At 41.5% G+C, this 23,578-nt stretch overlaps 1 protein-coding gene across 1 annotated transcript in view; it reads left to right on the forward strand.

The window, feature by feature from the left end:
* Nucleotides 1-10,724: 10,724 nt before the first annotated feature.
* The window catches only part of Cfap58 (cilia and flagella associated protein 58), a 133,009-nt gene continuing 120,155 nt past the window's right edge, over nucleotides 10,725-23,578 (forward strand). The window contains exons 1-4 of the mRNA XM_008845710.2: nucleotides 10,725-10,832; nucleotides 14,330-14,611; nucleotides 19,679-19,827; nucleotides 22,941-23,097. Coding sequence (XP_008843932.1) covers nucleotides 10,824-10,832; nucleotides 14,330-14,611; nucleotides 19,679-19,827; nucleotides 22,941-23,097 — 597 coding nt within the window. The 5' untranslated portion in view covers nucleotides 10,725-10,823. The remainder of the gene's footprint in view (nucleotides 10,833-14,329; nucleotides 14,612-19,678; nucleotides 19,828-22,940; nucleotides 23,098-23,578) is intronic.

The following is a 23,578-nucleotide window of genomic DNA, read 5'->3' on the forward strand; positions in this document are numbered from 1 at the left end:
ACCAGGCTGGGCTACAGAGAGAGTCTGAGATCAGCCTGACCCTATCTATACGACCCCATTGCAAAGTAACGACACTTAAATACTCTGACAGCTTCTTCTTTCCTTCGTCATTGATCTCTAAGGAGTAATTACTGGATGCCCAAGTGCATAAGATATTTGTATTTCCCATTCATTCATCAGACTTTCTGGATTTTTAAAATTTACTTTTTAATTTATTTTTAAATAATTTATTGAGAATTTCATACATGCACATAAGGTGTTTTGATCAAATCCATGCCCACTCCCTTCCTTCCAACTCCTCCCATATCTCCCCATCACTTTTTTCTGATAACTTCATGTACTCTTTCTTCTTTTTTTTAATGTGGCTTTTTGCTACTCTAACATTCCCCCCTCTGAAGAGGTAACCTTAAAATCTTTTAGGGATTAGGTAATACTTTTGACATTTTTGCCCTTTGGAATGGAGTATGTTGCTAAGAGGCCCAAGGACATTTTGACTTTTAGCCAAGAAACTGGCTTTCTGTTTTGAGTGTCTGTATCTATACATGGGGTATCAACAGACACACCGTGAAGTGTCTGGTGGGGAAACCACAAGAAAGCTTGGGAATCAGTGCACAGCTACAGCCAGTGTATCAACACAGAGATGCTTAGATCTTTTAGGAACACAGAGGTGGGGTACCTAAATGGGAAAATTTCTTGGAGGTGGTGATGGGTTGATTTTCTTTTGAGACAGGGTCTCTCTACATAGCCCAGACTTGCCTTGGATGGTCCATCTTCCTGCTTCAGTTTCCTGACTGTTGAGATTATAGGTTTGGCTCACCATGCCCAGCTTGAGTGTGCTCCTGAAAAAGTTAAGTGGCCAGGAGTATGGTTCAGTGGTTGAGTGCTTACTAAGCATGCCCAGGATCCTGGGTTTAATTCCTAGCACCACAATAAAGAAAGTAAAATAATTAATTGATTAGCTAGACAACGAAGGAGACAGAGGGGTAAGTATATGTAAAGCCTAGAGGTATTTGGAAGTATGACCCTTTCAGTGCTAGTAGGAATTGACCCACCATCAAAGATATTCATGTTTCAACTTTTAAATTTTTACTATTTTATTTTATGTGGATGAATGTTTTGCCTGCATGTATGTAGGTACACCCGTGTTGTGCAAATGCCCACAGAGGCCAGAAGAGGGCATTGAATCCCCTGAAATTGGAATTAAGGATGTTGTTAGCTGCCATGTGGGTGCTGGGGACCAAACCCGGGTCCTCTGCAAGAGCAGCCAGTGCTCTTAACCACTGAGCAATCTCTCCAGTACCTCCTGTTTTAATTTTTAAAAATATTTAGTTCTAGTGAATATATGTTGTGGAGTGTCAACCAGACTTTTTAGCCAATCTTGTCAGCTGGTGTTTTTTGCAAGACCCTCCTAGTCCTGGTAAGAATGGAACCTCAATCTTGGTCTCTTGAGCAAGAAGCATGCTTATGAATAAGCTGGCCTAACCAGGTCACCAAGGTCACCTGATCAGAAAAGAGCATCTGCTGGTCACATTCCGGACAGGTGAGATGCGCTGGTTCCGAAACAGCCAACTCCTCCAGAATTGGCAGGAGCTCTTTTTCTCTGGGTAAAAATGATGACCCAGGGTGACTGCTTCCTCCCTGCTGTGGTCTCCCTCCCGACCTTCCCATCTTCTTGATAAATCTGTCTGAGCTTTGCTGCTTCCTCAGATATCAAGAGGGGAGTTTGTCAGGAGACCCTTTGGGAACTGATGTCAAACACTCAACGAATGTTCTGTTAAGTTAGGTCTGCAGCAGGCTGGAAAAGGAGGAGATTAAAGGAATAAAATATGTCTTGCACAGTTCTGGAGCAACAGCCAGCTGGGATTCAGCTCTGTCATCTAAGGTGACCAAAGGGTTGGCTGATAAATGATAACGATTTTCTGTAACACATGGGCTTTTAATCTTCCCAGCAGCCTGGAGGAAAAATGTTAGACATGATGACTGGAACAGTTCTTACCATGTGATTTGGGGCCCAAATGTAGTTTTAGATTCCATGGATAGTAAATCCAGCCTTTGTAAACAGGGCCGGTGTCAGTCAGGGCTTCTTTTTTGGAGGGTAGATAGTAGATCTAGGTAATGAAAATTCACTTCAGGTAGCTGAAACAAATAGGTGTTATTATTTGAAGATACAAGGTATTTAACAGAACCCAAGGTAGCAGGTACTGCAGGGACTCCCTGAGCCCTGTTCCAGGAGCCGAACAGCTGCCTCTCTCATCTCTGGTTCTCTCTTCGGAGTCTGTGGCTCCCGTCCCCCTTGCCTTTCCTTTTTTCTTATTTCATTCTCATTTTCCCCTCTTTGGAAAAAAGCGAGACAGGGTTTTGCTTTGTAGGGAAGGCTTATCTGGCTCTTGCTAGGTTGCCCAGGCTGGCCTTTAACTTGGAATCCTTCCTCAGCCTCTCCAGTGCTGGGATTACAGGTGTATACTACTACATCCGACATAATTTCGCTTTTTCCTTTTCTCTGAAGCCTGCCTTTCCTGACCTCCCCGGCCTTGACATGCTCAGTTCCAAGCCCCTGCAGTAACTGACTGACAACTTTTAGTCCTAGAGATAAATCGCTAGGAAAATATAATAGAGTTGGGTTGTTGTTCCCATGCTAGCCACATTCAGCTTTGGAGGGAGACAGGGCCACCCATGGTGTATGGCTTACTGGAGGAGTGCCCTTCTTAATTGGAGTTCTTTGTCTCAGAAGAGACTGTGGGTTGTGCAGACTTGCCCCAAATAGCCAGAGGGACTTCTGTGATCCTTGGGAGGAAGGAGTTCTTGTAACATATACAGTTATTTTGCATTGCAGGCTGGGAAACTGCCAGTCAGTGTTTGTGCTTTTCTGGAGGTTTACTTTATATTCTCACTGGGTGCCGTTGAAGAGATGAGAGCTCTATATGTAAAACTGTTCCTACTGTGTGCTATACACACACTTTAGAAGTCCTAGGAGGGTATTGATAAAAGGCTATCGTGTAAAGGCTTAAATAAGGAGCAAGGAGCACTGCAGAGGTATTGTAACTCATGACTGTATATTTGAATTGTCTAGCAGAACAAATAGGTGTATCCTTGGCTGTTCCTAGTCCTTGAGTTCGTGACCACAGCTCTGCTATTCTCCCATGGCTCTCTACCATTCACTTCTGAAAATCCTTTTTTTTTTTTTTTTTTAAAAAAAAAGTTGTATTGGGTTTTAATTAATTAATTTAGTGTGTGCGTGTATGTGCTGCCGAAGCAAGCACTGAGAGGACAACTTTTCAAAAATAATTTTTATTTCTTGATAATTTCATACACAAGTAGTGTATGCATCATTTCTACCTCTCTCATCCCCCCTCAATTCCTCCTATGCCCCCCCACTCCCTCTCAATTTCTCATCCTCTTCTTTGATTATTATTACATATACTTACACACATTTATAGATACATACTTTTAAAAATATTTTATTATTTTTATTTTATGTATATGTGTATGAGTGTATTGCCTGCATGTGTGTAAGTGCACCCGTGTCATGCATTGCCCACAGAGGTCAGAAGAAGGTGTTGGATTTCCCTAGAACTGGAGTTACAGATGGTTGTTAGTTGCCATGTGGGTGCTGGGAATCAAACCTGGGTCATTTGTAGGGTCAACTAGTGCTCTTAACTGCTGAGCCATCTCTCCAGCCCCTGAGATACATATTTATAATGCACTGAATCCATTAAGTGGTGCTCATGTGTATCTGTTTAGGGCTTCCCACTTGGGTGGGATTAGATAACCTCTCAAGGAGCTAGTCCATAGAGAAAACTGAGTGTCCTCTTAGGTTAGGGACTGAATTGTATATGTATCAGTTAGGGCTTGGCACCTCATTGTTACTTATTCTCTGCATTTTGACCAGTTGTAGATCTCTGTAATGATCTCCATTTGTTTCAAAAAGAAGCTTCTTTGATGGGTGATAAGAGCTATGCCTATCTGTGAGTATAAGGATAAGAATTTAGAATATGTAAGAAATTACATTGGTCTAGGAAAGTGACAGTAGAGGTTCTTCTCTAGGGTCTATGACCTCTCTAACTATGTGTACCTGGCTCTGTTTACAGTGCCATGCATGGGTTCTCTACTGCTGAGTGGATCTTAAGTCTAGTTGGACAACTGTTGATTACCTCCAAGATAAAAGTACCACTATGGCACCAATACAGATATTTTGCTAGACTGGTCATTGTTGTGGTTCATAGACTTTATAGCTGGTGGGGGACAACTTTTGAGACTTGATTCTGTCCTTCCACCATGTGGGTTCCAAGGATTGAACACAGGTTATCAGGTACTTTTACCCACTGGACCATCTTGCTGGACCCATTGATACCATCTTATCAACTGTTTTCACTGGTCCCTGATAGGTAACTCACCTTCTCTATAGAGATTGCTTGTAGTCTTACCTTGGTATCTGTCCAATCTTATTTCCCGTGGTTGAGATTTATTTTCTTGTTTCTGACTCTTACTTGTTTAAAGTCTAGTTCAGATGTGTGTTTAGCAGTTACCTTTCCCTAATAATCCCTTCCATCTTTCATTTCCTTATTTCAGAACTCATTCAACATTTATTCATTCAGTAACTGTTTACTGTGCATAGCACAGTGTTGGTTGGCTACATTGCCAGGGCTGCTATATGCCTCACACAGTTTGGAGATCACTAGCCACCTGGGATTTGGTTCTGTCATCTAAGGTGACCAATGAGTGCACAGGTGGTCTAAAATCAGAAAGCTATTTCTTCACAGCCCTAGAGGTTAGAAGTCCAAGATGAAGGTGTCAGCAGATGACCTCATTCTGGTCTTTCTTGTGTGTGCACACATTCTTGTTTCTTTGTGTGTCTAGATTACTTCTCATAAAGACACCAGTCATGTTAGATTAAGGTCTACCCTAATGGTTTGTATTAACTTAATCTTGTCTTTAAAGGCTCTGTTTCCAAATAAAAAAACATTCTGAGATATGAGGGATTAGAGTTTCAACATGTGAATAGGTGTGTGTGTGTGTGTGTGTGTGTGTGGTATTTGTGTGTCATATGTGTGTCATAAGTCAGCCCACACCACTAAGTTCAAGGCTGAAGAAGGATTAGATGATCTTTGTCTTTTTGTTGTTCAATAGCCTTGTGAGGAAGACAGGTGTCAAACAACCATTTACGTGACCAGATCATTTTTTTATCAGTATGGAATAATCAAAGAAGTAGAATACATGTATGTGAAAAGGTAGTCTGCTATGGAGAGTGCTTGTTAGAAAAGACTCCCCTAGCTGCACCCATGGAATCTCTTCAATATGGTTTCCTAAAGAAGACCTGCATAATGACAACACCACATGCCAATGTGGATGGGGATATTTCACCTCTGCATGAAGAGCCACAGGAAACTGATGGTTGCTCAGAGAGGGAGAATCAATTTTCTCCAGGGATGAGCTTCCTGATTGGTTATCCAATCCTAAGTGGTCAGTCCTAAGTACAGGTACACAGGAGCACCACTAAATGGACTCACACTATATGTGTGCATATATTTTACACACACACACACACACACACACACACATATGAAGAAGTCATGGATTTCAGAGGGAGTAGTGGGAGCACAGGAGGAGTTAAGGGGGGGAGTAGGGGGTAGAAATTATGTACATACAGTACTTGGGTATGAAAGTCTCAGAAAAAAAAATTCAAAAAATAAAAAGAAAAAAGAAAAGGCTTCCCTGAGGGTATGAGGTCTGAAGGAAGGAACAGATGGGGGTTATCCAGGTGGAGGGAGGTTCAAAATTCCAGACAGAGGAGCACTGTATATGAAGAAGGAAGAAATTTCAGAGGGAGTAGTGGGAGCACAGGAGGAGTTAAGGGGGGGAGTAGGGGGTAGAAATTATGTACATACAGTACTTGGGTATGAAAGTCTCAGAAAAAAAAATTCAAAAAATAAAAAGAAAAAAGAAAAGGCTTCCCTGAGGGTATGAGGTCTGAAGGAAGGAACAGATGGGGGTTATCCAGGTGGAGGGAGGTTCAAAATTCCAGACAGAGGAGCACTGTGAATTCCAGGCTGTGGGAAAAAGCATCACATCGTCAAGGAACTAGGGTCAACAGATCTAAATCTCACATGGCCTTATGTTCTGCAACCTTACTCTAACACTTCCTACATCTTGCCTTTAATTGTCCTGCAGAAGCTTTGGGAGGGAAAGTGACAGCATGCTTTGCTTGTCTTCACGTTCATTTAGGGAACATCAGCCCCTTTTGTGCTCTCTCTTCACAGTATGCAGTATATGGATGGGCATATAGTAGGTGCTCAGGAAATGTGCGTATAGTGAGAAATGAGATGAACAGAAGCACTCTCACTTGTTTAAATCAGAGGCTGGCATAATCTTGGGTGTTTGTCCTAGAGGCTGTGGAAGGTGAGGACTTTTGGTGGTACTATGCCACCTAGTGTTGCCTTTTATTGCAACAACACAGGGGAACAGAGTGGCTTGTTTTCCCTAGCCCAGAACACGGGAAATGAAACATTTTTTTCATCATCATTAATTGAGTTGTCTAAACACCCATATTTTTACCCATTTTTCTACCCATATTGATGTCCAATCGTATCTCACTCCTGTGATCTGAACATGTCACATGTCTTTCTATCTCCCTGTGGTTCCCTGACTGACCACTTTGGGGTCTTTGTGTCCCCACATCATAAAGCACTCTGTCAGGATGGATACCATTGTTCTAGATTCTCCAAGCTCCCATAGTACTTCCTGTGGACATGGAACAAACGTCCTGAATCAGACTTCTTAAACATTTTTTACTTCATGGCCTCTTTACACCCAATCAGTTTTTATATGACCCTGGGGTATATTTAATAGGTAGGTGTACAAGTCAAACATTGACTGACAATAAATCATAAGGAAATTAATTTTAGGGGGATGGAGAGATGGCTCAGTGGTTAAGAGCACTGGCTACTCTTGCAAAGGACCCAGGTTCCATACCCAGCATCCACATTGTGGCTAGCAACCATTTATAACTCTCGTTTCAGGGGATCTGATGCCATTTTCTGGCCTCTGGGGGCATTGCATGACATACATTCAGGCAATACACTCATGTGCATAAAAATAAAAATAATAAATAAAATATTTTAAAAAACAAATTTATTTTGAAAACAATTCTTTGGTGTACATATAATTTTACCATATACTAAATAAGAAAGCAAGTTTGTACACTATATGCTTGCATATTTTTACTTAAAAAACTGAATGCTGGCTAATATTTGATACTGTGGGATAAAATCTATATCAATGCTGAATGCCACTTCACATAACTAAATAGTGTAAAATGGCAGAAGTTTGTTTAGGGCCATGTCAAAAATTGTTGGAAGTTTTGTTCTAATCTCAAGTCAAATTCATTTAATGATTTTTTTTTTTTTTGGTGAAACTCAAGTGAGCAATCCCAAGAGCAGTTTTTAAAATCAAACTTTCTAATACAAAGGTGTACCAATTTGATACTTACATGCTAAGGAATGATGGTAGAAACATATTAAAAAGTCTTCATTTTTTACAATTAAAGCCTTATGTTTCTGAAAGAATAGAAACTTTTGGATGTACGATAAAGCACGGAAACTTGTAACATATAATCATCTAGAGTTTGAGCAGAGACACTACAGACTATGTAATTTTGCAGAGCACTGCTGTGATGGCATGCAAGTGCAATGTGTTCAGAGCCAAGGCTTCAGGGAAGTCTTGCAGCACAGCGTGGTGAGCACTGCCGGGGACACCTCAGATTCGTGATGCATTTGAATTAATATTCGGTCTTGCACATTCATAAATATGTTTTCACGAATCCCCACATTCTGTTACAGGACCTCCTCACACACAGTGTACGTGGCCGCACACTAAATGACACCTTCAGATTGAGTTTAGATGAGCTGTGCATGCTCCTTTCTCTATCCCAGTGCTGCAGTGTGAACACAAAGGTCAGTGACTGTCTTAGCCACCGTTTCATAGAGAATACAAGGGTGAACTGCGGACAGATTAGAGAACTGTATATAAAAAGGTGAAATGATGAGCTGGGCGTGGTGGTGGTACACATCTTTAATCCCAGCATGTGGGAGGCAGAGGCAGGCAGGTCTCTGGAGTTCAATGTGAGTTCAAGGTCAGCCAGGACTGTACAATGAGACCTTGCCTCAAAAGCAAGCACCACCACCAACAAAAAAATGGTGAAGCTTATCACATAAGCTGATAAGGAATACCTTTATGACCTTCTGGTTGAAAAGGACTAAAATACACTTAAGAAAAAGGTATTAAAAGTAAAAGTAAATGATAAGAGTTACAGTATTCAAATTAAGGATTATTGGTACACAAAGAATATAAAGGCAAAATGTTCATTCTTTTGCAGGACTTCTAAGCCATTAGGCCAAGAGCAGACAACCAATCTTTCAGGTGTCTTTCAGAACTCTGCTGCCCAGCAAGGGCCTTGCTGGATCTTGGAAACAGTATCTCCAGCATGAAATAGGGAGTTAGAAGTCAGGACACGTCCTTATCTTATGGGAGAATCTTGCCCTTTGATCCTTAGACCTAGAATTTCACAAATACAAGAATTTGTGAAATTTCTCTTATTGTTTGCTAGAAGAAAAGCATGCTGCTTCCAGTGGTTTGATGTGAAAAGCATGCATACATACATTCATACATTATCTTGGGTGGAGGACAAGGAGCAGTCCTGAGGGATTAAGGTCATATGCCCAGGTCACAAGAGGAGCACTTGGCTTAGTGAGCTTCTTCACATTATAAACAGTAGCTTTTTGGGTGCAAGATTAGGTAAAAGTCTTTAGTTTATGTCCATATTCAGATTATGTCCATATTGTAAAAGTCACTCCTACAGTCTTTGACAGTAGATTAGTGTCCAGACATAATAAAGACATATTGTAAATCAAAAAGAGGAAAAAGACTGATAGAAAAGTAGACAAGATATCAGCATCTCGCCACATAACCAATATAGATGATAATGCTCTGGTGGATTTTTACTTTTTTCTCCCCTCCCTATATAGTCCAGGGTAGCATCAAACTCCTGGTATTTCTGTCTCAACCTCTCACGTGCAATGATTACAGCATGTACCACTATATCTGGCTTGTGGTTTTTTAAAACACCAATTAAAAATACAAAGTATTACACTTTAACATTTTTTACATGTATTGTGTTTGTGTGTATGTGTGTGTGTGTGTGTGTGTGCACGCACACGCGCTTTTGTACCTGCCACGGCACACATGTGGGGATCAGAGAACAGCCTCTGGGATTCAGTTCTCTTCTACCATGTGGGATCTAGAGATTGTAGTCAAGAGTCATCAGGTTTGGCAGCAAGTGCCTTTACCTGCTGAGCCAACTCACTAGCCCAAAAACTTTATCCTTTTTAAGCAGAGTTAAATGAAAAATATTTACAGGTCATAAAGATGAGATGTTTTTAAACCTCTTGATTGACAATGATTTTAACTATTCCTGTAATTTTTTAAAGGAGTTAAAATAGTCCATAAACTAATTACTACTGAACTAAAGGAAAGTATGTTTTTCTTTTTAAATGCCATTTTATTATTGTTATTCTTTTAACTTTAAATAAACATTTTAGATGTTTAAAGAGAAAAAAGAGTTGGCAAGGGCTAGGAATAAGCAACTCACAGAAGGGAAGCCCAAGTGGCCTATGGGTATGTGGAAAAATGCTTAATGTCTTAATAAAGTGAAGATTAAAGCAAAAACGTAGGATACCACTTCCATCCTATGAACAGAAATTAGGAAATTGGCTAATTAGACGAGGCAGTGTTTGTAAAGCCCTTGCCCGGCACTCAGTAAACACTGAGTGTTAATGAATAAAGTACCTCTTACTAATAAGTGTGGAGTCTGGGACACAAACCCTGGTGCAACACTCTATAGGGTTGTAATTGTGGCACACTAACTAACAACGGCCTTCACTAGACAAGTAGGCATTTTTGCTCTTGGAAGAGTCTGAAATCTGGGTTGATTAATTTGAAAAGGAACACTCTTCCGATAGGCAGAGCCTTCCAGATTCATGATTTGGCTATGTGGGGAATATAGCTTTTGTCTGGGTCTACAGTGGTGGGAAGTGCAGAGGCTCATCTTCCTGTAGGGCATGGGGAATGGGAAAGAGGACGTTGGACTCTTTTGAACAGGACACACTCCTCAGCATCTATTTTAACGTTTGAGGAACAGAAGTAAAATACATTGGGTCCCCAACTTGAAACACCATGCACCCACCACAAGTAAGGAACCGAGATTGCCGTAACAAGAGCAATAAAGATAATTCTTTGAAAGAATGTTGAGTGAAAAAAGTAAGTAATTTCTAATATACAATGTCATTAATTTTAAAAACACCCTGACAGATGTTACTGGTTTTAAAAAAAATGCATACTGAGCACAGAAGCACTTACTAACAGCCTTTGGGGCCGAGTTGGAGGCTTGGATTGAATAGGGATAGCGAAAAAGAGAAAAAGTCAGAGAGAAGTTTTGCACACTTCACGAACAAAGTGAGGCACCACCCCGTCATTTCCTTGGCTCCATCTCCTCTAGTGTTTGCATCTTTCCCCGGGGAACACCTCCCAGGGACCGGCTTCCGGAGGCTCCGCCCCTTTCGAACGTTTGCCGGGGGCGGGCGGAGGTGTGCCAGGAGCGGTTGCCAGGCGACGGGGGACGCGCCAAGCGCCGGGTTTCAATCCCCGCAGGCGATAAGAGAAAACGTGTCGCCTTTTCAGACACTGGGGGTAGTGCACAGCCTCTTCTCCAGACTCCAGCCCAGTTTCTGAGATCTCCGCAGTCTCCGAGGTCGTCCCCCAAAAGCGTCAGGATGGCGGAGGTCAGGAGTCAGCGCCCCTCCGCTCCCTCTCTCCTTTGATTCCCGCCTCCCCTCCCCCGCGACTGGTACTCATCCTCTGTCACATCCACTAATTCTAATACCTCAGCGTCCTATTCCTACCTGCACCCCCTCACGTTCCCGGTTTCCTTGTTGGCTGGTCCCATCTTTCCTCCATGAATTCCCAAACCTGTACCTGGCATGCACCCTAATCTGAACTACACGTGATAACACGCACAGACATACTGACAATGTCTCATCTGACAGTCAACATGCTTATTAACTGGTCCACCCGTCACACCCTGACTCCCTAACTCACCATCATTACCTGTCACTTTCATCAAGGTCCTTCATCCTCACTGCCCTGTGTTCTCATTAACCCTGTGTTAACATCTCAGAGCCTCCATCCACCCCCCGCCCTGTGTTATAGTACCACCCATCTTCAGCCTCATTGATGAAGGGTCATTTCTGTACCCTTCAGTAAACAGTCTGTCCATTAGCCCTCTCATTTATCACCTCACCCACCCCACGTCCTTGTCATCACTTGTCATTCAGAGTCCCCATTATCTTTGGTCCTCCCCAAATTCTTCATCACCCTGTTGAAGTCCCCTGTACCTCTTCTATTACACAGTCCCATCCATGCCTCATCTATTACGCAGTCCCAGCCAGAATTGGATGCATGATTTGCCAGGCTTAGTGTAAAATGAAAAGCTTGTTGTTAAAAAAAATTGTTAAGAATTTTAAGACATTAACCAAGGAAGGGCTCCCCTGAGCACTGAAACGTGTGCGTCAGAAAGGGCACCTATGGAGCCAGCCCTGGTCCCAGTGTCTTTAGCACCGTCATGCCCTTCCCTGTTGCTTCCCCTATCTTCTCTATACCATCCACATTCCCCCATCTGTCAATCTCCTCCATGTCTAGTCCCTCTTTGTAAGCTCCACTCCCTGGTCAGTGGCTCTGTCCCTTCTTCATCCCTCTATCCTCTTTACACCCAGGTGCTCTCACTCTCATGTGGCTCTGACACCACAAGGTTGTGGTCACATCACTTCTCCCCTCTACCTAGTCTCATTCATGTGTCTTTGCTCCCCATCTCTTCCTCTTCCCATTATCTCCACCCCCTTGGTCCTTCCTTTGTATTTTCCATTATTTGCTTTTAAGTGTTTCTTCCTTCTCTCCTTCCCTCACCATCTTGGTTTATCTCACTCCTCCTCCTCCTCCCTCTCCTTCTCTCCCTTCCCATTTTTCTCCTCTTCCTCTTCCCCTTCCTCTTCCCCTTCCTCTTCCTCTTCCTCCTCCTCCTCCTCCTCCTCCTCCCCCTCCTCCCCCATTTTGTCTTTTTTGAGACAAGGTCTCCCTGAGCCCCTGCTGGCCTGGAACCCACTATGTAGACCAGGATGGCCTTGATTTCACATTGATCTGCCAGCCTCAGCCTCCCGAGTGATGGAATTAAAGGTGTGCACCACCACACCTGGCTTCACTCTTTTTTTTTTTCTCTACAAAGAAGCCCACCCCTCCATAAATTGGTACCTTCCAGCACCTACAACAGTGCCCAACACACTGAAAACATTTGGGATAGATGATGAATGATGGGATGTCACAGTTCCTCTGGTCACTCCATGTTGATAGTGTCTTTAAGTAAACCCATCACATACTGTCACAGTGTAGATGCCAACCATGCATGGTCAGAGCTAAGAGATTGTTTTTGCTTTGCCTTTAATAGCAGTATACTTTTAAGAGACAATATGAAAACACATCTCTTTTGTTCATAAAAGTTTCTTTAGACTGTTTCTTTCTTTGGTCTTTTTCCATTCCTATACTAAGTTCCAGGTGTACAGGGAAAACCTCGCTTGCACATAAATTATCAGGCTGCTGATCAAGTGTTGACATTAATACTACTTTCAGGACTATCACAGAGAATACTGTTGTGATAAGTTAAGGTGTGTGCTCATGTTTTGCATAAACAAACACAGAGCAACAGCAGCACCATATTTACTTAATAAAGTTTTTCCTCCTTTGTGGATTTGATATTTTGTGTTCTGTGAAATAATCTGCTTTTAGGGAAACCTCTGCTGAGTTTAAGATGTTGCTACATTAAGTTGTTATACCAAGCATACAGATATGCTTGTGATAATGCATCTATTTTAACCTCCAAAGACCATGTTTTGTTTGCATGTCATTTATAATTGTTTTTGGAAACTAAGAATATGTAAACTTTCTTCATACTGGACAAACTAGGCTTGTCAAAACAGGATGCAAACTAGACTACTTGGGATCTTAAGGGTGGTTTGAAACTTTATTATGACTGGGATGAAAGATCGTCTCATTTGGTCTCTGAGTGTCAATGGAGCGTTGACGCTAAGCCCCTTTTGTGTAGACTATCAGAGCATAATGTGGCAAGCTTACATAAAGTCTGTAAATCTTATCAGCTCCTTACTTTAAAGTCTTGGGTGGGTCTCTGTGGCCTACAGAATAATGAACCCATGCTCCCTAGAGTGCCATTCCATACCTCCAGTCTGTCTCTCACTCTTCTCATGCCTCTTACAGTTGAACCATCTTGATACTTGCTTGGCCCTGGGCTTTGCCATCTGTGGGGATGGACTTTTTCTCTAGAGTCACCTGTGAGAATCCTTTTCTTCATATATCCCACTCCTTCATTGAATGAAAGTTCTTGCTGCTTGGGTTAATTCTCTCTTCTTATGTGTTCTTATAGAACTTTTAATCCATTTTTACGACAGGGACAAATTCTTTACATCCAGTACCTACACAGTATACTCTACCAGCTTGGAACATGTAAATTCCCCATGGATGGGCCATTTATTCCTTACTTAGCTTGATCTTACAGGCTCCATCATAGAACTCACCTAAATCAGATGTTGGATAAATGTTTGATGAATGATTGGATAAACATTAACCATACCTTTATTTTTGCTGTTGTTTTGTGCTGTATCTAATAAGTAAGTACTCATCTTCTAGAGAGCAGCCATAACAGAGGAACACAAACTGGGTAGCTTAACACAGTAGAAATCTTTTGTCTTCCCATTCTCTACACTAAAACTCTAAAATCGGGATGTTGGAAGGGTCATGCTTCCTTTGAACTGTGAGTAGAATCCTTCCTTGCTTCTTCCTAGATTTTTTTTTGTGGGGTGGGTAGCCTTCCTTGGATTGCGGCTGCATCAATCTAAGCCATCTTCATGTTCTCCTTCTGTGTATCTCTCTGTGTTCGTCCAAATTCTTCTTTTTATAAGGACCGGTCATACTGGAGTAAGTTCCACCTTTCTCCAGTGTGATCTCAACTAAGCTAATTGTAATACTGTATTTACGTACACATGTATATTGCACACATGCGTCAGAAGATGAGAAGGGAAACATCCCAACACAGAGTCTCAGTGTTTCTGCTAGCAAGAAGCTTGTGCTTCTTGTGTGTGAAGGCCTTTCATTTGGGGCCACGGCAGCCCTTCCTCGACAGCAATGGGGTAGGTAACATTCTTGCTCTTTCATGCAGGAAAAGGGTGAAAAGGTGGTGCTGGAGGAAACTGCGTTTGAGGAAATCGAAAGAGATTTTCAGGAGGTTCTCAATGAACTTTCAGGAGACAAAAGTCTGGAGAAATTCAGGATTGAGTACGAGAAGCTCCACGCTGTCATGAAAAAGTCTTATGACAATGAAAAGCGTCTGATGGCCAAGTGCAGAGAGCTGAATGCAGAGATCGTGGTGAACTCTGCGAAGGTCGCCACTGCCCTGAAGCTCTCTCAGGATGACCAGACCACCATTGCATCCCTGAAAAAGGTCAGTGAGCTAGGTAAAGATGAACTTGAACTTCAGACATCATTCTTTAATTATACCTGCAGCGCTCAGGCTTGTAGGATCTGAGTATTAGGTAAAGATTTACAGGATGTAGATGTTCATGAAGCCTGGGGAACAGTGTTCACTTTGAAAGAAGTGATTAACCCTAGTGAAATTCAGCATGCAGAAAATAATGGAGAGTTTTACACTTTACCACTTGGCTTCTGGGAGATAATGGCGTAGCCAAAAGACTTAAAGGTAAGTAAATGCAGTATTAGGAATCTCAGTCTTGACAGAAGATGAGGATACAGCTGATAGTTTGTGGCTGTTTTATTCTCTCTCTCTCTCTCTCTCTCTCTCTCTCTCTCTCTCTCCCTCTCTCTCTCTGCACGTGCATGCTTGTGCGGTATGCTGGGGTATGTGTGTACACATATAGAGGCCAGAGTTTAACTGGAACAATGACTCTTCTTCCTCAGAGGTTGTCAACCTTGTTTTTAGAGACAGGGCCTCTCATCACTCTGGTATTCCCTGATTAGATTAGGCTGGCTGGCCAGTGAGCCCCAAGGATCCGCCTCCATCTGCCTCCTTAGCTCTAGGATTATAGCATTTGCTACCACTCCTGGCTTTAAAAAATGTGGCTTCTGGAGCTGGAGAGATGGCTCAGCAGTTAAGAGCACTGACTGCTCTTGCAAAGACCTGAGTTTGGCTCCCAGCACACACATGGTGACTAACAACTGACCATAACTTCAGTTCCAGGGGATCTGATGCCCTCTTCTGGCCTCCACAGGCTTGCATGTGAGTGCACTTAGATACATGCAGACAAAACATTCATACACATAAAGAATAAAAAAATTCCCCCTCTCCCAAATGTGGGTTTTAGGAATGGAACTCGGTTGTCATGCTTTTGTGACAAGCACTTTATCCAGTCAGCTATCACCCTGGTTTCTATTTTTCCTCCTGTTTCAGAAGATTGCTTTGCAAATTCCCATGGAACTTTTCACGACTGTTGTTCCTAGCATCCCTTTACTTTCCCCTTGATCTTCCCAAATGTTTTCGGGGATTTGGTCTGGAGGAATCCTGAGGAAGTATATATTTAGTTTTCATCCTTAAATGTGTTGCATTATTTTGAAGATAAAACAAAAATATCCCCTGTTGATCTCAGGGTCACAAGAGGTTGAGACATATTAATTCATAATTAAAACCCTAGCTCTGAGAAATAATTTATGACTGTTTTAGGCAATTCCCTTGATATTGTACAGTTAAAAGTAGTCCAATTCTGGAGCTGGAGAGATGGCTCAGAGGTTAAGAGTACTGACTGCTCTTGCAGAGGAACTCGGGTTTGATTTCCAGCACCCACATGGTACCTAACAACCGTCTAACTCCAGTTCCAGGGCCTCTGACACTCTCTTCTGACCTTTGTACATACTGCACAACATGGGTGCACCTACCTGCATGCAGGTAATACACTCATATACAAAAATAAAAATAAAATTAGAAAAAATCATCCAATTCAAATTGACTTTCAAAACCAGTAAAAGCTATGATTGACCTGTTTCTTTCTGAAACTGCTCTTTCTTTACTGTAATCTTTTTCTACTGTCATTTTCTTCTTTTCACTGAAAAAAGCAATGCACGGAAGCTTTAATTCATTTCATAATCAGATAACAGTTTTCATTATAGAATTTAAAACTGGAAATGAAAGTCATAAATTGATTAAAATCTAATTGGTGAAGTTGGTTTGGGTAAAACATTATGCAATCATATTTTAATTTAAATATCCTTCATTTGTTTTGCCCAAAAATAGTACATGTAGCTGCTCCCTAAGAATTTATCCCACAAATTGACATTTTGCTTCAAGTCACTAAGATATGTGCTATGGTTACACAGAGTACTCTTTCTGTCTGGCATAATAACAAACATGAATTTATTAAATATTCTTCTCCACCCATTTTTATTACTTGTCAACATAAAAATTGAATATTTTCACCTAAAATGTATAGATTTTTATCTGTATGAAGAATCCACCTTTCACTTGACAAAATATTTTCAAGTCAGTCAAGCGGCAGGGCAGACATGAACGATATTGCAGACAAACTCTCTCTGCTCCTTTATTCAAATTGTGGCCACTCACTTTTAAGTGTTTATGTGAATATTCCACACTTTATTTCACAACAGTAAGGACTCCAAAGCTGTGTGAGTCACGGTTTCCATTCCGGGCTATCGGGTTGACTTTCCCTTGTAAGCATTTGATGAGAGCCTGGGCTTGGGCTTCTGAAAATAAGAACTACTAAGTTGCTGTGTGTACTCTGGTGGCAGCAGGAAACAGTGACCCTGTGGAATGTTTTAAAGCCAAGCTTACCATCCAGGCACTCCCCTGGGATCTGAGGACAACACATACATATATATGTATGTGATATGTAACTGTATATGTGTGTGTGTAATTTTTCCATTGCTGGGAATCCATCTCAGGTCTTTGTGCACATTAGACAAACACTCTATTTTGGCCCTTGATTTAAAAAAAATATATTTTATTTATTTATTTATTTATTTATTTATTTAATTTTTTTGTCTTTTTGAGACAGGGTCTCCCTGTAGCCCCAGCTGTCCTGGAACTTATTATATAGACCAGACTGGGCTTGAACTCACAGAAATCCGCCTGCCTCTGCCTCCCAAGTGCTGGGACTACAGGCATGTGCCACCACGCCTGGCTGTTATTATTTTTATTTTATATGTTTACATGTATTGCCTGATTATGTATAAGTACACTCAAGTTGTGCAATGCCTGAGGAGGTCAGAAGAAGGTACCAGATCCCCTGGAACTGGAGTTACAGATGGTTGTTAGCTGCCATGTGGGTGCTAGGATTTGAATTCTGGTCCTCTGCAAGAGCAGTCAGTGCTCTTAGCCACTGAGCCATTGCTCCAGGCCCAGTCCTTGATTTTTTTTTTTTTTTTTTTTTTAAAGACAGCATCACTGTGTGTTTCAGGCTGGCCTTGAACTTTCTATGTAGCCTGGTTTGGCCTCAAACTCATGACCCTCCTGCCTTCATCTCCCTAGTGCTGGAGTTACAGGCATGTATTTCCATGCCTGACTTAAAATTATTTTGAAATTATGAAATTATTATTATTATTTTAAAAATATTTTTATAGAAATATACTGATTACTTTAATCTTTGGTTATACTTTCCTTTTGGGTATTTAAGACCCTACAATTGGCTCGGATAAACCGATTTATTTTTACTCTTAAGGTCGTTGAGGATCTGTTCCTCAGGGGTCACATGGAAGCATGGAGGAAATGTTTTCTCTGTGTTGACCCTCCTCTTTGTAGACTGGACACTGGTTCAAGTCCATCTGGTGGGGTTTCCATGGCCTCCCTGAACAAGAGGACAGGTGACTCATCACAGTTACAGGACATTTTGAGAGATGCTCCATAGTCCTCTGGAACTTAGTCGACCTTGGAGGGCAAGGAGCAAAAACTGTCCTTTAAGTCCCTCTGACCAGATTAGTATAGGCCTCAAAGTTATGGCTGTTAAACATCCAATAAGGTTAGTTCCACCAGTCTGGTACTTTTAATTACCATGTGCTATGTATATAAAGCTTGGGCAAAACCCAAATGTCCTCAGATAAACCTTGACTAAACATATATTTTGTTCCTTGACTAGTTGACTAAACTATGGCTTTAGAAATTTTAAGATTATGTGTATATTACTTTTGTCTCATCCTTTATAAATCATAATAAACCTACACAGACCCTCATCACTTGCTTAGGCTTTCTCATTTTTTTTCTATTTTGGAAACTATCTCCATTCCCATATCCTTTTAACATCTTTTACATTCTCATTTTCTTTTTTAATAATTATGAGACTTAATAACATTAACAAATAAATTTTCTGTCTGTTGTGATAATTCTTTTCCTGGGGATACTAAGCAATGTTTATCCCCTTTTATGGTTCTAGTATCAAACCAATGTTTGATTATTTTATGGGTATGAGTGTGTTGCCTGCATGTGTGTAAGTGCACCCATGTCATGCAATGCCCGCAGGTGTCAGATCCCCTGGAACTGGAGTTATAGATGGTTGTTAGCCACCACATGGGTGCTGGGAATCAAACCTGGGTCCTCTGCAAGAGTAGTCAGTGCTCTTACCTGCCGAGCCATCTCTCCAGTCCCCAATTTTTATTATTTAAAAATTATGTGTGTATGTGTATGTTTCTGTGTGAATTTGTGCATGTGAGTGCAGTACCTGTAGAAGCCAGAAGAGGGAAGAAGATCCCCTGGAGCTGGTGTTACAGGCAGTTAGTTGCCAGCTGCCTGGTGTGGGTGCCTGGATCCTCAACAAGGGCAGTACACACTCTTAACTGCTGAGCCATCTCTCCAGTCCCTAAAATACATTATTTTACTTGCAAAATTACCAAGAACTTCTATTCAATATATTAATTTAAACCTTGAATCTATGATCATTTTTTATGTATTAGAGTCTATAAAAAAATATCTGGAGGAACTGGAGAGATGGCTCAGTAGTTAAGAACATTGGCTACTCTTGAAGAGGACCTGGGTTCAATTCCCAGCATGCACATGCCGGCTAACAACTATCTGTAACTCCAGTTCCAGGGGATCTGACGCCCTCTTCTGATCTCTGGGGGCATTGCACAACACGGGCGCACTGACGTACATACAGGCAATACACTCATACATACAAAATAAAAAAAATAAAATATTAAAAAATATCTGGAATGCACATAAACTTTCATTTTTAATTTCGTAAATCTATTAATTTGTCAGAAACAATCCTTCTAGGTAGAGCTTGTCCAACCTTGTGGCCACACTGACCTATATAAGAAAACACACCTTTCCAGGCCCCAACTTGAACTGTACTTGCTGTTCACTGTTGGCTACTCATGTTGAACAACTCTGTAAGGGTTAGTATAGACTCTTGCATAGTGTATAATAAATAATATTTTTATGCAAATGACTTTGTACATTGTACTCACGCTGCTATTCTATCTCTTGGTTTATCTTGCATCTGGAATTCCATTTGGTTGTTTTTATTTAACTGGTTCTCTTTGGTCTGTTCAGGAAATTGAAAAAGCCTGGAAGATGGTAGACTCAGCCTACGATAAGGAGCAGAAGGCCAAGGAGACAATTCTAGCCCTGAAAGAGGAAATAGTGAACCTGACCAAACTAGTTGAACAAGGGTCTGGACTGTCATTGGACCAGGACAGCAAGTAGGTCAAGGCCTTCTTGACAGTGTGTTGAACTTGCCTTTGCAGAGTCCTTTTGCAGCAGGCAACATCCTGGTGCAGGTTGGTGCGATAGCTTGGGATTGGATGGTGGCTCCTTGAAAGGTTCTCTACACTGTAGAACTTTCCTTTGTGGGATTCCTGACATTGTTTTTCATCTAGCCCTATTGTTTCTTTTTAATACTCCTTTTTCTGCATCAATGATTATATTAAACTTCTTTCTCTGGAAGAATCAAAGCTACGGTTTCCAAAGGAGGAGAGGTTTTAGGTTTATTTCTCTTAAACTTGCATAGAATGGAACTTTGGCCTTTCTGCTCTGAGTCCTGGCAGCTCCCACCATGATAGATCCCATCCCCATCTTTCCTATTCCCTCAGGCTCCAGATGGGAATCAGGGGCACTTCACCCATTCCATGCCTTTATCCTGAAAAGCTTTGTCTAGTTAATTTCGATTTCCTATGGCTGCAGCTGCTGCCTGGCCTGCTCCTCTAGTCTCTGCTGGTGTCAGCATTGGCCTTCTAATTGGTCTTTTGGTCTGAAGCAAGACCTTTTCATCTTTATCCATTTCTGCTTCCAGATTTATGTTTCTGAAGCCCATAGGCACCTTTCCTGTACATAAGCACCTTCAACAGCTACCCATAGCCAAAGGTTAAAGTGAAAACTCTTGAACATGCCATTCAAAGCTTTTAAAAAAAATGTGTCCCGAGGATGGTGTGATAAGAATAGGAGGTAGGAATTGGCTAGGCAGTTAGGGTAAAAAGACCCCAAAGAAAAGTAACCAGTTTCTTGGCTAAAAGTCAAAATGTCCTTGGGCCTCTTAGCCACATACTCTGTTCCAAAGGTCAAAAATGTCAAAAAGTATTTGGGAGCTCTTATCTAATCCCTAAAAGATTTTAGGGTTACTCTTCAGAGGGGGAAATGTTAGAGTAGCCAAAAGCCCCATAAAAAATTCCACTCAGAATTCCTTCTGTCATATTCTTCAGTGTTTCTTCCTTCTTCCTTTCTGTCTGAGGTTGTACAATTTAACCATTTCAAATCCACTTGTGTAAATTACATATACACATTAAATTAAAATGAAGGTGGGCCAATTTTGTTAGGTTTACCAACAATATTAAATGTGTCCCAATTGCTATACCCACAGAATACATAACTGGACAAAATAACATTAAAAATATTAAACAAGTAAAAAAAGTGTGTCCCAGTTCACCTCTCTAGCCTTATACCCAGCCACCCCACATTCATTGCTTATGCCTCCATACCTTTGCATGTCCCCTCCCAATACTCAAGATGCCTTTTCTTCCCCTGGTAAACTCCTAGTTCTAGTCCTTAAAGTTAATCTTGAGCACCATCTTCACCTTGCCCCTCCCAGCACCTCCGTTCCACCCTCTCTTCACCTCCAGACTCCAATGACTAGGCAGAAAGAGTTACTGTGTTTCTTGTTTCCATAGGACCCAATATCCACCTTCAGTATGACACTGATAACATTATATTAAACTGATTGTGAATATGCTTCTCTACCCATTATGCTGTGAACTCCCTAAAGAGAATATCTTTGTAGTACAAGTCTAGTACTGTGCTGGATATGCAAAGCACCACATCAGCAGTGTTTGTACACCTCCTTGGACATCTTTTATTGTTTTATTTTATATGTATGAGTGCTATGCCAGCATGTGTGTAAGTGCACCCATATCATGCAGTGCCTGCAGAAGACAGAAGAGGGCATTGGATCCCCTGGAATTGGAGTTACAGATGGTTATTAGACACCATGTGGTGCTGGGATTCAAACTTAGGTCTTTTGCAAGAATAGCTGTTGCTCTTAACCGCTGAACCATCTCTCCAGCCCCTCCTTGGGCATCTTCAACCAAATCTAATGTTGCTCTCTTAGTTTCTTACATTTTCTCAATCTATTGGTTCAACTTTGATGAATGTTGTATGTATAGACACTGGGGGAGGGAAGAACAAAAACCAACACGTGGCCCCTGTAATGATGGACTCTTGTATTTTAGCATGTACATGACAACTGATTCTGACAAGGAGTTTTAAGGAGAGGAGGAAGAGGGTGAGGAGGGGAATGGGTGGCACAGAGCAGCCTGGTGTTTCAACACTGTGCTCAGGTGTAGCTGTCTCTTTTCATAGCAGCCCTGGAGTTGAGGTTTTGCTTCTGCAGACTTGCAGGAGCCTGGATTGAAGGCTTCTCATTCAACACGTATGTTATATCAAAGATGTTGGTGAATAAGCACCGTCAAATCACTGTTGAGAGCTACTGATTGATGACTGACTGCAGGGCAAATTTTCTGCTTTCTCCTGCTTAGAGCCACCTCATTCAGGTTCATGCTACTGCAGAAGTCATGTTAGAAACAGAGCTTCACACTCAGAAAGCACTAATTCTGCAGGAAGTCATGGTGAATCATATGGAACAGTTTTTGTAATGCAGAGCTATTTGGTTTACAATTCAAAGCAATGGATATTACCAAAGACTCTCCAAAACCCAGCACCATGTGTGATTTTCCAAATTTTTTTCTGGAGAGCATTTCATCTGGGCTGCAAGAAACTAAGCTCTTTGGGTGAATGGAGAGAAAATTGGCAATACATGTCATTTGCTTTATTTTAGACAGTTGTCATCATAGTCTACCAATGCATATGTTAATTTTTTGAATTGACATCTACTTAGGGCTAATTACAAGAGTTGATAATAGTAATATAGTCCTCTTGTAACAGATCCAAATAACACAGAGGTTTGGAAAGTATCAGTCCCTCCAACTGTTTATTATACCCCAAATTCCCATTTCTCAGAGATAATCTCAAAGTTAATAATATGATTGGTATCTGTCTTTCTGTATGAGTGTCTATAGAATACACACACACACACACACACACACACACACACACACACACTTGTCACGGCATTCTTTTTGTATGAGTGTCTATAGAAAACACACACACACACACACACACACACACACACACACACTTGTCACGGCATAGAGTAGACCTGTAAACTCTTCCAGGAAGACAGGCTTGGTGACAATAGGAAGGACCCCCCTCACACCCTCCCCAGCAAATGGCCACCTAGTGTGACGCTTGTGTTTCTCCATTTTAGTATTCGAGATTTACTGAAGTTCAAAGAAGAGGTGACGAAGGAGCGTGATCAGCTCTTGTCAGAAGTGGTGAAATTACGAGAGAACCTAGCTCAGACCACTGAACAGCAACAGGAAACAGAACGTGCAAAGGAAGATGCAGAACAGACCATCAGTCAGGTCTGATCACCACACAGGGCAGGATGAGGAGTGCCACCTTCCACAGGACAGCCTGTCCCTCCCACTTCTCTTCTCATCTGGTTCCTCCCTCAAATATGCCCAAACAAAGCCACCTCTGTTCAGTTTGCTTTCCTGGCTGGGTTTCCATGTGAACCCATTGCCAGTTTTGCCTGAGAAGTCAGCAGGACAGGGTTTTGCTTACACTTTGGACTCAAGTGGGTATCCCCGCATCAGACGTAGTGGAAGCACTTCCTTTGCCTTCTCCTATATGTGAGAGTAGTTGATGTAGTAGTTGATGTAGTAGTTAATTTCTAAGGGCAGAGTGAGAGAAAAACACAAGGCATTTTTAAAATATCAGATAAGTTTTTTTTTTTTTTAAGCGTTTAGACATCAAGTTCCAATCACAGTGCTTGGGTTACATAGGGTTATGTAAAGCACAAGTTCTTATTTGTAGTAGCTGGCTACATTTTACCTAGCTTCT

Source organism: Nannospalax galili, unplaced genomic scaffold, assembly GCF_000622305.1.
Source record: "Nannospalax galili isolate Female #2095 unplaced genomic scaffold, S.galili_v1.0 scaffold161, whole genome shotgun sequence".
NCBI classification, from domain to species: Eukaryota; Metazoa; Chordata; class Mammalia; order Rodentia; family Spalacidae; genus Nannospalax; species Nannospalax galili.